The 12,294-nt window shown below is 44.6% G+C and overlaps 1 protein-coding gene across 2 annotated transcripts in view; it reads left to right on the top strand.

Annotated features, from left to right (window-relative positions):
- ZMPSTE24 (zinc metallopeptidase STE24) overlaps positions 1-5,345 on the top strand; it is a 46,336-nt gene extending 40,991 nt beyond the window's left edge. Inside the window, 2 exon segments of one of the 2 annotated variants that reach the window (NM_001257446.1) lie at positions 2,067-2,210; positions 3,640-5,334. In NM_001257446.1, the coding sequence (NP_001244375.1) occupies positions 2,067-2,210; positions 3,640-3,864 (369 nt within the window). In that variant the 3' untranslated portion in view covers positions 3,865-5,334. 2 annotated transcript variants of the gene reach the window in all.
- The last annotated feature ends 6,949 nt before the right edge of the window (positions 5,346-12,294 follow it).

Genomic DNA, 12,294 nt, shown 5'->3' with positions numbered 1-12,294 from the left:
TAATTTTGGAAGTTTTGTCACATACCTCTTTGCCAAATCTCCTTGTTAGCCATCCTCTACTTTTTTCCAAGGCCCTAATTATCCAGCCGAACCATTTTTTTCCCACTGCCAATGAATTAGGATATATATCCTTGCCTCAGGCTCTCTCTCCTCCCAGGCTGAGTGGACAGTGAGATATACACCTTAAAGTTCCCCTCACCGAGAGTATATCCCTTCACCGCCACCTTCCAAGACCATCCCTGAGTGGCTCTGTAATGCCACAGCAGTCCACATTCATCTGGTGCCAGCATATTGTGTTAAGTTATTTGTAAAATAGGCTCTGATTTTTTTCCTGTTCAACTAATTGATTATAGGAAATGGCTTATGAGTAAGGGTTGGTTGAGGGTTGTTGGTGGCAGGAGTTGGTGTACTAGAGTATGAGCCACCTGCTTATTTAACTTACTGGTGCCTTCATAACTTGCTTCATTTCCACTCTTATATCTATCACTTATGCTTGATGATGAAGTGTTTCTGGGCATACCAGTTTCCTGGCTAGGCAGATTAACATAGCATCCAGTTCAGGAGGAATAGTTCAGGTTGCAGGATCATGGTATCCCATGACCAGGAATTCAGTCTGTAGTAGGGCCCAGTAGCAAACCAAAAGTTATTTTTCAAAAGGACAATGGTTACTTGACAAAAGTGGATGCATAGATGATAAGTGTAGGAGACTTCACTGAGTTTTCTGTTGGAGCTTGTCATATGGATCCACTGAGTGATAAGGATGAGGGCGAAGCTGCTTGTCCTTTGTCCTGGAGCAGCTGGTGAGCCTTCTTACGCTCCGAGCCCCATTCTAAGCTGACAGCTTCTTGGGTTGTCTCGTAAATGGTTTGGAGCAACCACTTAAATAAGGTCCATGTGGCCTCCAAGATCCTAATTTGCTACAGAAAAAGAATGTTGTGTGTTCTCCAACCTTACTCGAAGAGGTTGTATTTTGGTATAGATTTTTTATTTTTTTCCCCACTCATTTATTGTTCAAGATGGATCTACTTTCTCCCCTGACCTTTCTAACTATTTGGTACAGCTCCAGTGGGCCTAGAGAGGATTCAAGGGAAGCCTGTTGCTTTGGAGCCTCCACTTCAAAGTCAGGTGGGAGACGTTGTATCTGATTACAGTCTTATAAAACAAGGCCAGAGTCCATTCTAGCACTTCACCCTTTACAGAGAGAAAATATCCCATTGCTATTGACCACTTCAAACCCTCAATGATAGGAGGCTCCACTGAAGCTTGCCCTTATAGAAAATGATACAGTTTATACATTTGGGAACATTTTGTTTTACTTTTGAAATAAAAGTGAAACTAAAAACTACTGGTGGGGCAGGATGGCTCATGCCTATAATCCCAGCACTTTGGGAGGCTGAGGTGGGCGGATCACCTGAGGTCAGGAGTTCAAGACCAGCCTGGCCAAAATGGTGAACTCTCGTCTCTACTAAAAATATAGAAAAATTAGCTGAGCATGGTGGCAGGCTCCTGTAATCCCAGCTACTTGGGAGGCTGAGACTGGAGAATCGCTCAAACCCAGGAGGCAGTGGTTGCAATAAGCAGAGATTGTGCCACTGTAATCCAGCCTGGGCAACAGAGTGAGACTCCGTCTCAAAAAAATAAAAATAAGTAAAAACTACTTAAATAATTTGTTCTGTGATCACACTGATACCTTTCTTAAGATCACACTATGATTTCTTTTTTGTTGTCGTTTTTTTGAGACGGAGTCTCGCTCTGTTGCCCAGGCTGGAGTGCAGTGGCACGATCTTAGCTCACTGCAAGCTCTGCCTCCCGGGTTCAAGCCATTCTCCAGCCTCAGCCTCCCGAGTAGCTGGGACTACAGGCGCCCGCCACCATGCCCAGCTAATTTGTTTGTATTTTTAGTAGAGACAGGGTTTCACCGTGTTAGCCAGGGTGGTCTCGATCTCCTGACCCTGTGATCCACTGCGCCCGACCACACTTTGATTTCTTATACTTTATGGATGCTACTGATCCCATAGTGAAATCAGCTTGGTAATAACTTAGAAATTTCATGTCCTTCTTTCTAGATGAATTCTTTCCTGTGTTTTTTTTTATTTGCTGTATTAATTGGTCGAAAGGAGCTTTTTGCTGCATTTGGTTTTTATGATAGCCAACCCACTCTAATTGGACTATTGATCATCTTCCAGTTTATTTTTTCACCTTACAATGAGGTAATGTATGATCTTTAAAATTATCACACATACGCTCTTACCTGCTTCAAATCTAGAGCTTTCAGGATAGTGGAAAAGGAAATAGAACAGTACAGTTTTAACAAATAGATGAAACAAAGTCTTTTAGTCCCTGGATTTACTGGTCAGTATGACAAAGTAGCAGAAAAATTCAAGCCCAAATAAATAAACGCTTGCATACTCTTAGGAAAATGTAAGTAGAAAATTAGACTTCAGTGGTGAACACCTAAAAGGACTCGGTAGAATGTTGTGTCCTAGGCCACATATTCACCAGTGCTTGGGTAAAAATCTTATGTGTGTGAGGGGACAAAGCAAACACTAATTGAGTCTGTGTACGGCTCAGTAGGGAGGCTTAGTGACTTCCTCTGCTCCATGACCACCTGCCTCCATATAGCCTGAGGGATCCACCCAAACCCACAGAATCAAAATCAGGTATTTTGTGGTAAATGAAACTTAAGAACATTGCTCTGTGTTAGCTCATTAGGGGTATTCCGTGTGAGTGATAATACATAGGTTAATGAGACTATATAACAAACCTGACAGTGGCAACATTTCATCATGTTTGGTAAGGCTTCCAAATTACACTAAGAAATAATATCGAAGATCTTGAGGTATCTCCATTCGGAAGAATTCTTTCTTGGGATAGATTGCAGAGTTAAGTTAAGATGAGCTAAATGAATCATATTTTTCTATTATGTATGGTAGGGACCCCAAGAAAGAAAAATGGAGGGGCATAGATCATATTCATATAACGTTTTCTGCATAAACAAAATAAATTTGGCAGAGGACTGAGATGTATTATCTTTAAACTCTTTTTTTTTTTTTTAAGATGGAGTCTCACTCTGTCTTCCAGGCTGGAGTGCGGGGGTGTCATCTTGGCTCACTGCAACCTCCCTCTCCCAGGTTCAAGCAATTCTCCTGCCTCAGCCTCCCGAATAGCTGGGATTCCAGGCACCCATCACCACGCCTGGCTAATTTTAGTATTTTTACTAGAAACGGGGTTTCACCATATTGGCCAGGTTGGTCTCGAACTCCTGACATCAGGTGATCCACCTGTCTCAGCTTCCCAAAGTGCTGAGATTACAGGTGTGAGCCACCTCACCCGGCCTGAGCATGACTTTTGAGTCTCATGTCAGCACTCAAAGTTTCAGATTTTGGAACATTTCAGATTTCAAGTTTTCGGTTAGGGATGTTTGACTTGTATATGTGTTTCTGGCCTGTTTGCTTGGGGGAAAATAAGGCTCAATTTATAATTTCCCCACCCTAGGTCCCCTAAATATTAGTGATCTTTCTTTTGTCCTGCCATTCCTCTTATCCCAAGCCAAACTTCCTCTACAGTCTCAGCTCATGGAACCTTCAGTAACAACAAAGAGGTAGACAGTGGCTAAAACCCTTTCATTTACTTTTTCAGGTTCTTTCTTTTTGCCTAACAGTCCTAAGCCGCAGATTTGAGTTTCAAGCTGATGCATTTGCCAAGAAACTTGGGAAGGCTAAAGACTTATATTCTGCTTTAATCAAACTTAACAAAGATAACTTGGGATTCCCTGTTTCTGACTGGTTGTTCTCAATGTGGCATTATTCTCATCCTCCACTGCTAGAGAGACTTCAAGCTTTGAAAAGTATGAAGCAACACTGAGATGCCCAGGGTCTGTGACTGAAGACATTCTGATTATTTCTGTCCTGGTAGCATGTTCCAGCTCTTGATGTTTTTAAACTTTTTTTTAAAAGAAAAATTAAGTACAGAAAAGCCCAGATTTAAATACGTTTAATATGTCATTTCAAAAATGATTTTAATAATTCATTTCTTAAAGAAAACACCGAATGAATTTTGAAGCTTAATGTTTTTAAAGGCATAGTTTTATCTTTGACATCTAATTTACCATCAAGTTGTAAAATTGTTTGGAAAAATACAGAACTTGTTTTATTTATATACTTACATGGAAACTGCATGTGAGGTGTTTGAGGGCATATGTTTGAAAGAGGGAGCACCACCTCGGGAATCCTTTCTGTGAGGCGGAAACCGTGGTCCTGAATCGTTGTGCTCATACCTAAGTTGAAATCTGGTCTTACTTTCATGCTGTTATGATTTCATCTGGTGAATCAGTGTTTTAAATAAGAAAGGTAATAGTTGGTAAGGCCAATATTATTTAAATGAAGGTAGTTAGAAAAATGCTCTCCTACCAAATTTTAAATTTCTCTCTTCCCTTTCTTGCTACACACTGATCAAGAGTTTTTCATAGTGCTTTGAAGTTAGAAATTATGTATAGGATATTTTAAATCATTGAGTTTTGTGTTTTGTTTGTTTTCATTTTTTGGAAAATCTCTGTCTTTATCTTTTTTTCCCACATGGTAAATATGATCCCATTGGGAGTAAATTGTAGCTTTTTCTCATTCATGCAGTAAATAATACATCCTTTCACTTAGCAGAGATGGCCATATTAAACACGTTTTGCTATGTTAAAAGTGGCAGAACATGAAAGACAAAAATAACATTTTTTAAGCGACATAAGAGTGAAATGAATCTCTATGACATTTCGGGAAAAAATATAGTTTTCTATCTCTTTCAAGGGCAGAAGAGTTTTCATTTTTATTTTTGTAATTTTATCTGTAAGTCATAAGTACTGCTTAATCAGGCCTGATTCTACTTTTGAAAATTACAGTTCTGGAAATGCAGATAGTGTTTACTTTGAAAACAAATGTCATGAAAGATTTCCAGTTTTTAAAGCTGTATGTTTCACTGCTTCATATCTCTGTCCACTTTCTGAATGAGAACTTAGTTTGTGCCTAGAGCTGGCACTCACTGATAATGCTTACCTTCTGGGCATTTATTCCAAAGTGGGATCGACTGTGCACCTTTGGTATCTGACCATAAAGTCTTTTGTTCCACTGACATTTGGGTGATGTCTTCACATGGAAATATAATAAAAGTGAAAATCTAGTTTAGTACTGCATTATTTATTTTCCTGAGGCTAAAGAGGAGCAGTCCTATGCCTTTTATTCAGCATCCTTTATCTGTGACTTCATGCTCTGATAACTGCCTTTCCTTCCTTCTGTGCCTTTGAATACAAATTTCAGTTCTGCAAAAGTTAAACATTAAACATTGCCAATGCAAATGTATGTACTTTGTCTTTAGTTTGATATTTGTGTATCATTTGTTTAATTTGTGTATCGTTTGTTACCTGAACGTATGTTTATTACCCAAGAGGAACTAGGTGCTAGCAATGAAGAGGGGAATGAAGAAATAGCCCTAATGATGAGTGGTGTCAGCACCACCTAATGATGAGTGTCAGCACCACCACTCATCATTAGGCTTTACACAGAGTCTCTTCAGTGGCTTCCTCCTCCTCTGCTCCAGAGTATCACCAGCTCTTGCAGATATTTCCTTGGAAGCTTCATTTGGAACCATTCCTTCTCCTTTTTTTTTTTTGAGACGGAGTCTCGCTCTGTCACCCAGGCTGGAGTGCAGTGGCCGGATCTCGGCTCACTGCAAGCTCCGCCTCCCAGGTTCACGCCATTCTCCTGCCTCAGCCTCCCGAGTAGCTGGGACTATAGGCGCCCGCCACCTCGCCCGGCTAGTTTTTTGTATTTTTTAGTAGAGACAGGGTTTCACCGTGTTAGCCAGGATGGTCTCGATCTCCTGACCTCGTGATCCGCCCGTCTCGGCCTCCCAAAGTGCTGGGATTACAGGCGTGAGCCACTGCGCCCGGCCTCCTTCTCCATTTTTATAACCTCAAATTGTTGGGCCTGCCTGGTCTGCTCCAGCTGCCTCTTTGGTTTTCCTTACATATGGTGGCAGTAATTAGCTTTTAAATATGTGACTGACTTAGTCACCCACACTTTATGGATGGCAGAGGCATAGGGATGGCCAAAAGGATACTGGTAGGTTCCTGAGATATTGACCAGTCACTGGTGGGTTCCTGAGATATTGACCAATCAAAGGAAGAGTAGATAGGCCCACCAAAAAAGGAAGAGATGCCACTTTGCACCCTAAGACTTGGTGGATGTGCAGCAGGGGCAAAATTGAGTAGGTCAGAGCCTTGGGTAAAATGGCACAACTCCAGCAGAGTTAAGCTCTGAATCTAAGGTAGAATCTCTGTTGTGTGTATATACTGGCTTTATCTGAGTTGGTCCTTTGCTGAGGTCTGAGAACTGCTTGTAAATTCTGCCTCTGTTTAGGATAGGAGAATTCCCAGGATCAGTTCAGTGGTTTTAGAACCAAATGAGGGTCCCAGCTTGCCCTTATGCTTTATATGCTTATTGTTACCGCTGATCCTACATGTGATATTCCCTCCCTAGGAAACCTTCTACTTGGTCTTTTTTTTTTTTTTTTTGAGACGAAGTCTCGCTCTGTCGCCCAGGCTGGAGTGCAGTGGCCGGATCTCAGCTCACTGCAAGCTCCGCCTCCCGGGTTCACGCCATTCTCCTGCCTCAGCCTCCCGAGTAGCTGGGACTACAGGCGCCCGCCACCTCGCCCGGCTAGTTTTTTGTAGTTTTAGTAGAGACGGGGTTTCACTGTGTTCACCAGGATGGTCTCGATCTCCTGACCTCGTGATCCACCCGTCTCGGCCTCCCAAAGTGCTGGGATTACAGGCTTGAGCCACCGCGCCCAGCCACTTTTTTTTTTTTTTTTTTTTTTTTGAGGAGTTTCTCTCTTGTTGCCCAGGCTGGAGTGCAATGCCCTGATCTCAGCTCACCACAACCTCCGCCTCCTGGGATTACAGGCTTGCGCCACCACGCCTGGCTAATTTTTTGTATTTTTAGTAGAGGTGGGATTTCACCATTGTTACCCAGGCTGGAGTGCGGTGGTGTGATCTTGGCTTACTGCAACCTCTACCACCTAGGTTCAAGAGATTCTCCTGCTTTTCAGCCTCCTGAGTAGCTGGGATTACAGGCATGTGAGCCACCACAGCCAGCTAATTTTTGTATTTTTTTCTTTTCTTTTCTTTTCTTTTTCTTTTTCTTTTTTTTTTTTTTTAGACTCTCTCTCTCTTGCCCAGGCTTGAGTGCAGTGGCACGATCTCGGCTCACTGCCACCTCCGCCTCCCAGCTTCAAGTGATTCTCCTGCTTCAGCCTCCTGAGTAACTGAGATTACAGGCATGGGCCAGCACGCCTGGCTAATTTTTGTATTTTTAGTAGAGACGGGATTTCTCCATGTTGGCCAGGCTGGTCTCGAACTCCTGACCTCAGGTGATCCACCTGCCTTGTCCTCCCAAAGTGCTGGGATTGTGGGGTGAGCCACCGTGCTCAGCAAATTTTTGTATTTTTAGTAGAGATGGGGTTACTCCATGTTAGCCAGGCTGGTCTCGAGCTCCTGATCTTGTGATCTGCCCGCCCCAGCCTCCCAAAATGCTGGGATTACAGGTTTGAGACACCGCACCTGGCCATGTTCTTATAAACTTTGTATATCTTTGATGGTTTTGAGTATTCTGCCATCATTAGCAGAAAGCTAACATACCACTTAAGGGCCTTACGTTCTCTCCTAAGGGCAAAACAAAGAAAATTACAGATAATTTGTAATCCAAAACTTTTATCCAGAAACTTTTAAGACCACAGTGATGTAACTTGAACGGTGTGTGTCAGGGTGAGTACAGCTTGGTGGGAAGGCAAATATAATCCATCAGGGAATGGGATAGGCCCATTTAGACAATATGGATAAGGAAACCTTGGGCTCTTCCCTGTTATCCAGGATGATTTCCAGGGAGGAGGATTTCCTAAACAGTTTGACCAGAAACAGCTAGGAGGATACCTCTGTGTGTTCTAAAAACCCATGAAGCCGGGACCACCAATACTCAGGAAGCAGATTAGCCTTACTCTGCCCTTGGCTGAGTCAGAGCTCCCCTCTGGCTCTCTGGATGACGGTCAATAACAGGTAAAGTATTAGGATTAAGCCTCGGGCTCTCTAATCCAACGTGCCACTTACTAGTAAGACTTTGGGTAAGAAATTTGACCGAGACTGTATTTCTCCATCTGTCCGCACTCTACGAAGCGCTGCTCTAGGTGCTGGGGAATACATAGTAAACAAAAGGTACAAAAATCCTCCATCTCTTGGAGTTTACATTCTAGTATGGGGGAGGCAAACAACTAAAATTTATGTATATGGTGATACATGTTTTAGAAAAAAAAGGGGGAGGCTGAGGTGTTTGGGTGGGGGTGGGAGCTGTAATTTTATTTTATTATTATTCTTTTTTTTGTGACAGAGTTTCACTCTGTCGCCCAGGCTGGAGTGCAGTGGCACAATCTCGGCTCACTGCAACCTCCGCCTCCCAGGTTCAAGCAATTCTCCTGCCTCAGCCTCCCAAGTAGCTGGGATTACAGGCATCTACCACCACACCCGGCTCATTTTTGTGTTTTTAGTAGAGATGGGGTTTCACCGTGTTGGCCAGGCTGGTCATGAACTCCTGACCTCAAGTGATCCACCTGCCTTGGCCTCCCAAAGTTCTGGGATTACAGGCATAAGCCACCATGCCTGGCCAGCAATTTTAAATAGGGTGGTCACAAAAAGGCATCACTGAAGGTCATGTTTGAACCAAGATCTGAAGGAAATGAAGAGTGAGGTGTTCTAGGGAGGTGTCTGAGGGAAGAGCATCCCAGACGCTAGATTTTGCAGGGCCTTGTAGGCCATTGTAAGAATTCAGGCTTTTCCTTGAGTGTGGTAGAAGCCATTGCAGAGTTTTAGGCGAAGGAGTGACATGATCTGAATTTTTAATAGGACCACTCTGGCTTCTATGTTGAGGAGCAAAGGTTGAAGCAGGGGACTAGTTGGGAGATGCTTGCAGTCCTTCTTGCAAGAAATAATGGTGCTAGACTGGAGTGGTAGTCAGGAGGTGGTAAGTGGCTGGATTTGGGATATATTTTTAAGACTGAGCCAACAGGATGTGCCGATGGATCAGATGTGGGGTCTAAGAGATAAAGTGGGAGTGGAGGATGACTCCAGTGTACTTGGCTTAAGTAACTGAAAGGATGGAGTTGCCCTTGGGTGAGATGGGAAAGATCGCAGGAGGGGGGATTCTGGAGGGGAAGATCAGGAATTGTTTTGGACATGTTAAATTTGAGATACCCATCAGACATTGAAGGGGAAATGTTGAGTAGGCAGTTGGATCAGTGGATCAAGTTAAGCAGTGAGATCTGGACTGGGGATGTATAGATAAGGGTTGAAGCCATGAAACTGAATGAGATAGGAGAGGAGCCAGAGAAAAAGATGTGGTCCAAGGACCAAAGTGACTTTCAGATACTGGAGAGATGAGAAATCAGCGCAGGAATCTGAGAACAGTGCAGTGAGCTAAAAGCCAAAGTGAGACCAACCCTTCCCATAAAAGGGAGCAAAAATGTGAGATAGTATCTACAGGTGGGATTGAGACAGAGATTTTATTTTTTAACATGACAAATGGGGTAATACCTACTTTACAGGGCTGTGGTAGGGATAGAATGAGATAATGTTTGCAGACGCTTAGCACAGTATCTACTAATATAAGAGCTCAACAATTGATACTTGGTGATATAATAATTCACCCTAATTGCTATGATGTAAATAAGCACAAAATTAAAATGTTTCTGGGCTGGGTGCGGGGGCTCAAGCCTGTAACCCCAGCACTTTGGGAGGCCGAGGCGGGTGGATCATGAGGTCAGGAGATCGAGACCATCCTGGCTAACATGGTGAAACCCCGTTTCTACTAAAAATACAAAAAAATTAGCCAGGCCTGGTGGTGGGTGCCTGTAGTCCCAGCTACTTGGGGGGCTGAGGCAGGAGAATCACTTGAACCCGGGAGGTGGAGGTTGCAGTGAGCCGAGATCGCACCACTGCACTCCAGCCTGGGTGACAGAGTGAGACTCTGTCTCAAAAACAACAACAACAACAAAAAAGGTTCTAACCCAGCTGGCCTTTAGGGTGAGGAGAGGGTAGCTAGAGATCAAGTTTGAAAGAGGAGTCAGCAGCTGCAGGTGTGGGATTCTCCTCGCAGGCTGCATTCTAGAGGTGCAGTTTGGTGTTGAACCTTTGCCAAGGAGCTGGGCTGTCTTGGTGCAATGCCCTTTCTGTTAAACTTCTAAATCCCTCTTTTCCTAATTGTAAACAGGGGAACTGAGTTCCTACTTTTTTTTTTTTTTTTTTTTTTTGCATCAGACTATTGCCTCCCAAGATTCAGCTGTCAAAAGGGCAGGTCCCTGTTCTCAGTAGGTGAGGGAATAAAACTTGGACACTGGGCCATCTCAGAACACATTTCAGCCGCACACAATGTGGTTTGATGATTGGTGGGGTCTTCCTCTGAGCATCCTGAACATATTCATTTAATAAGTATTTATTGAGCACCTGCTGTGTGCCAGGCACTGTTTGATGTGCTGCAGAATAGAACAGCGAATAAGAGACAAAAGTTTCCACCCTCGTGGAGCTTATATTCTAGTGCTTTATGTTGAACAGTAAGTGTGGAAGAGAAATAATAAAGCGGAATGGTATTATGGAATATCAGGGTAAGGATGAGGTCAGTTTTGAATAAAGACCTGAAGCAAGGTCACTGGCAGTGATATTTTGGGGAAGAACATTCCAAGCAGAGGTCATGGCTTGTGTGTGGTGCACGTGTTAGAGGAACAGCATAGGCTGGTATCGCTGCAGTGGAATGTACCAGAGTCCAAGCACGGAGGTGAGTTTAGAAAGGCATATAGGAGATTCGTAGATCACAGCAAATGGTCTGAGTGAAATTCACCCACCAGGGAGTCTTACATAGGCTACCAACCACTGGTCCTTAGGAATTAGCCCCCTTTCAGCCCCTTCAAATTGCTGTCAGAAGGAATGAGGTGTAACTGCATGAGATTTGTGAATCATCAGCTTCTCTGTGGTGCTGAAACCCTCCAGTGGACCATCTCTGGGAAGGCTGCAGAGAGGGACAAGGAAAGGGCCCCAGGGCAGGTGCACGAAGAGACTTCAAGGAGTAGAGCGGCTCTCTAAACCTAAGGTTCCAGGCACTAGGAGCAAGTGAGGGATCCAGCCCAGGGAAGGGAGAACCCTCCTCCCCACCAGGTATGTAATACCTGAGAGCCTGCCCAAGGCTTGGCTTCAGCTGCCTCCTGCAGCTCGCATCCTCTCCCTTCCTCCTCTGTGCCTTGCATTCCAGTAGGTACTTGGCGGCTACGGTAGCAGCGTGGCCTTCCCTGGGGACTGAGATGCTATTAACTCGGGAACTGCCCAAGCACAGAGGGTGAAGCCACATCAGTGGCCCTCAGTTTAACGCCGCTGTGTTCCTCCTGTGTCCCTGGATTGGGGTAGGGGGTGCTGAGATGTCACTAGTGGTAAATGTGTGTTGAGGGGAGGAGGGAGGAGGGAAGATGGGCTAGTGGAGGGTAGGGGGGAGAAGAAGGAGGAGGGCAAGGATGCATCAGCATAGAGGGGACTTGGAGCCAAGTTTATGGTAAGGTGGGAGGGCCTAGGCTTCCGCACATGCTTGGACTTCAGGCTGGAGTCCCTGAGCCTCAGCCCCCTCCCCTCTTCTTCCTCCTTGAAGGCCTACAGAGCTATGGGCTGGGAACCCCCAGGTGGTACAGATCAGATCTGAGCCAGTCTCTCGTGGACTTTTTGCATCCAAGTCCATATCTGTTTTTCTCATGAACCTGGAAACCCTTTGAAGGCAAGAACAAGGTCCTCCAATCTTTCACTACCAGCTCCTACTCCAGGGCCAGCACACCGTGGGTGCTGAAACTCACAGAGGACCTTCCAAGTGGCAGACCCTGGCAAGACACTGGGTGTGCTATACTGGGATGAGCACATTACAGGTGAGTCCTTGCCACAGTTGTACAACGGCTCAAAAGGGATTCACCCAAAGTTACACAGTAGGTCAGCATCCTGCCTCCCTTCTTAGGTTCCTCTCACAGATGTTCCTCAAAAATGCCATGCCGTCCTAATGCTCAGAATTCAGGTACCCAGAGAAAACGCCCTATCCTGCCTTCCCCCTCCAGAGCCTCTGTCCTTCCTGCCTGGGCAATGGAGGCCCAGCAACAACTGCCCCATCCACAAGAAGAGAAGCCCAACAACTCCTCTGTCCTGGTTAACTCCGGGATAGAGTAACTCCGATATCCTGG

The sequence above is a fragment of the Macaca mulatta genome, chromosome 1, assembly GCF_049350105.2.
Source record: "Macaca mulatta isolate MMU2019108-1 chromosome 1, T2T-MMU8v2.0, whole genome shotgun sequence".
In the NCBI taxonomy this organism is placed as follows: domain Eukaryota; kingdom Metazoa; phylum Chordata; class Mammalia; order Primates; family Cercopithecidae; genus Macaca; species Macaca mulatta.
The sequence above is the reverse complement of the archived record's forward strand: the minus strand, read 5'-3'. Positions and strand labels throughout refer to the sequence as shown.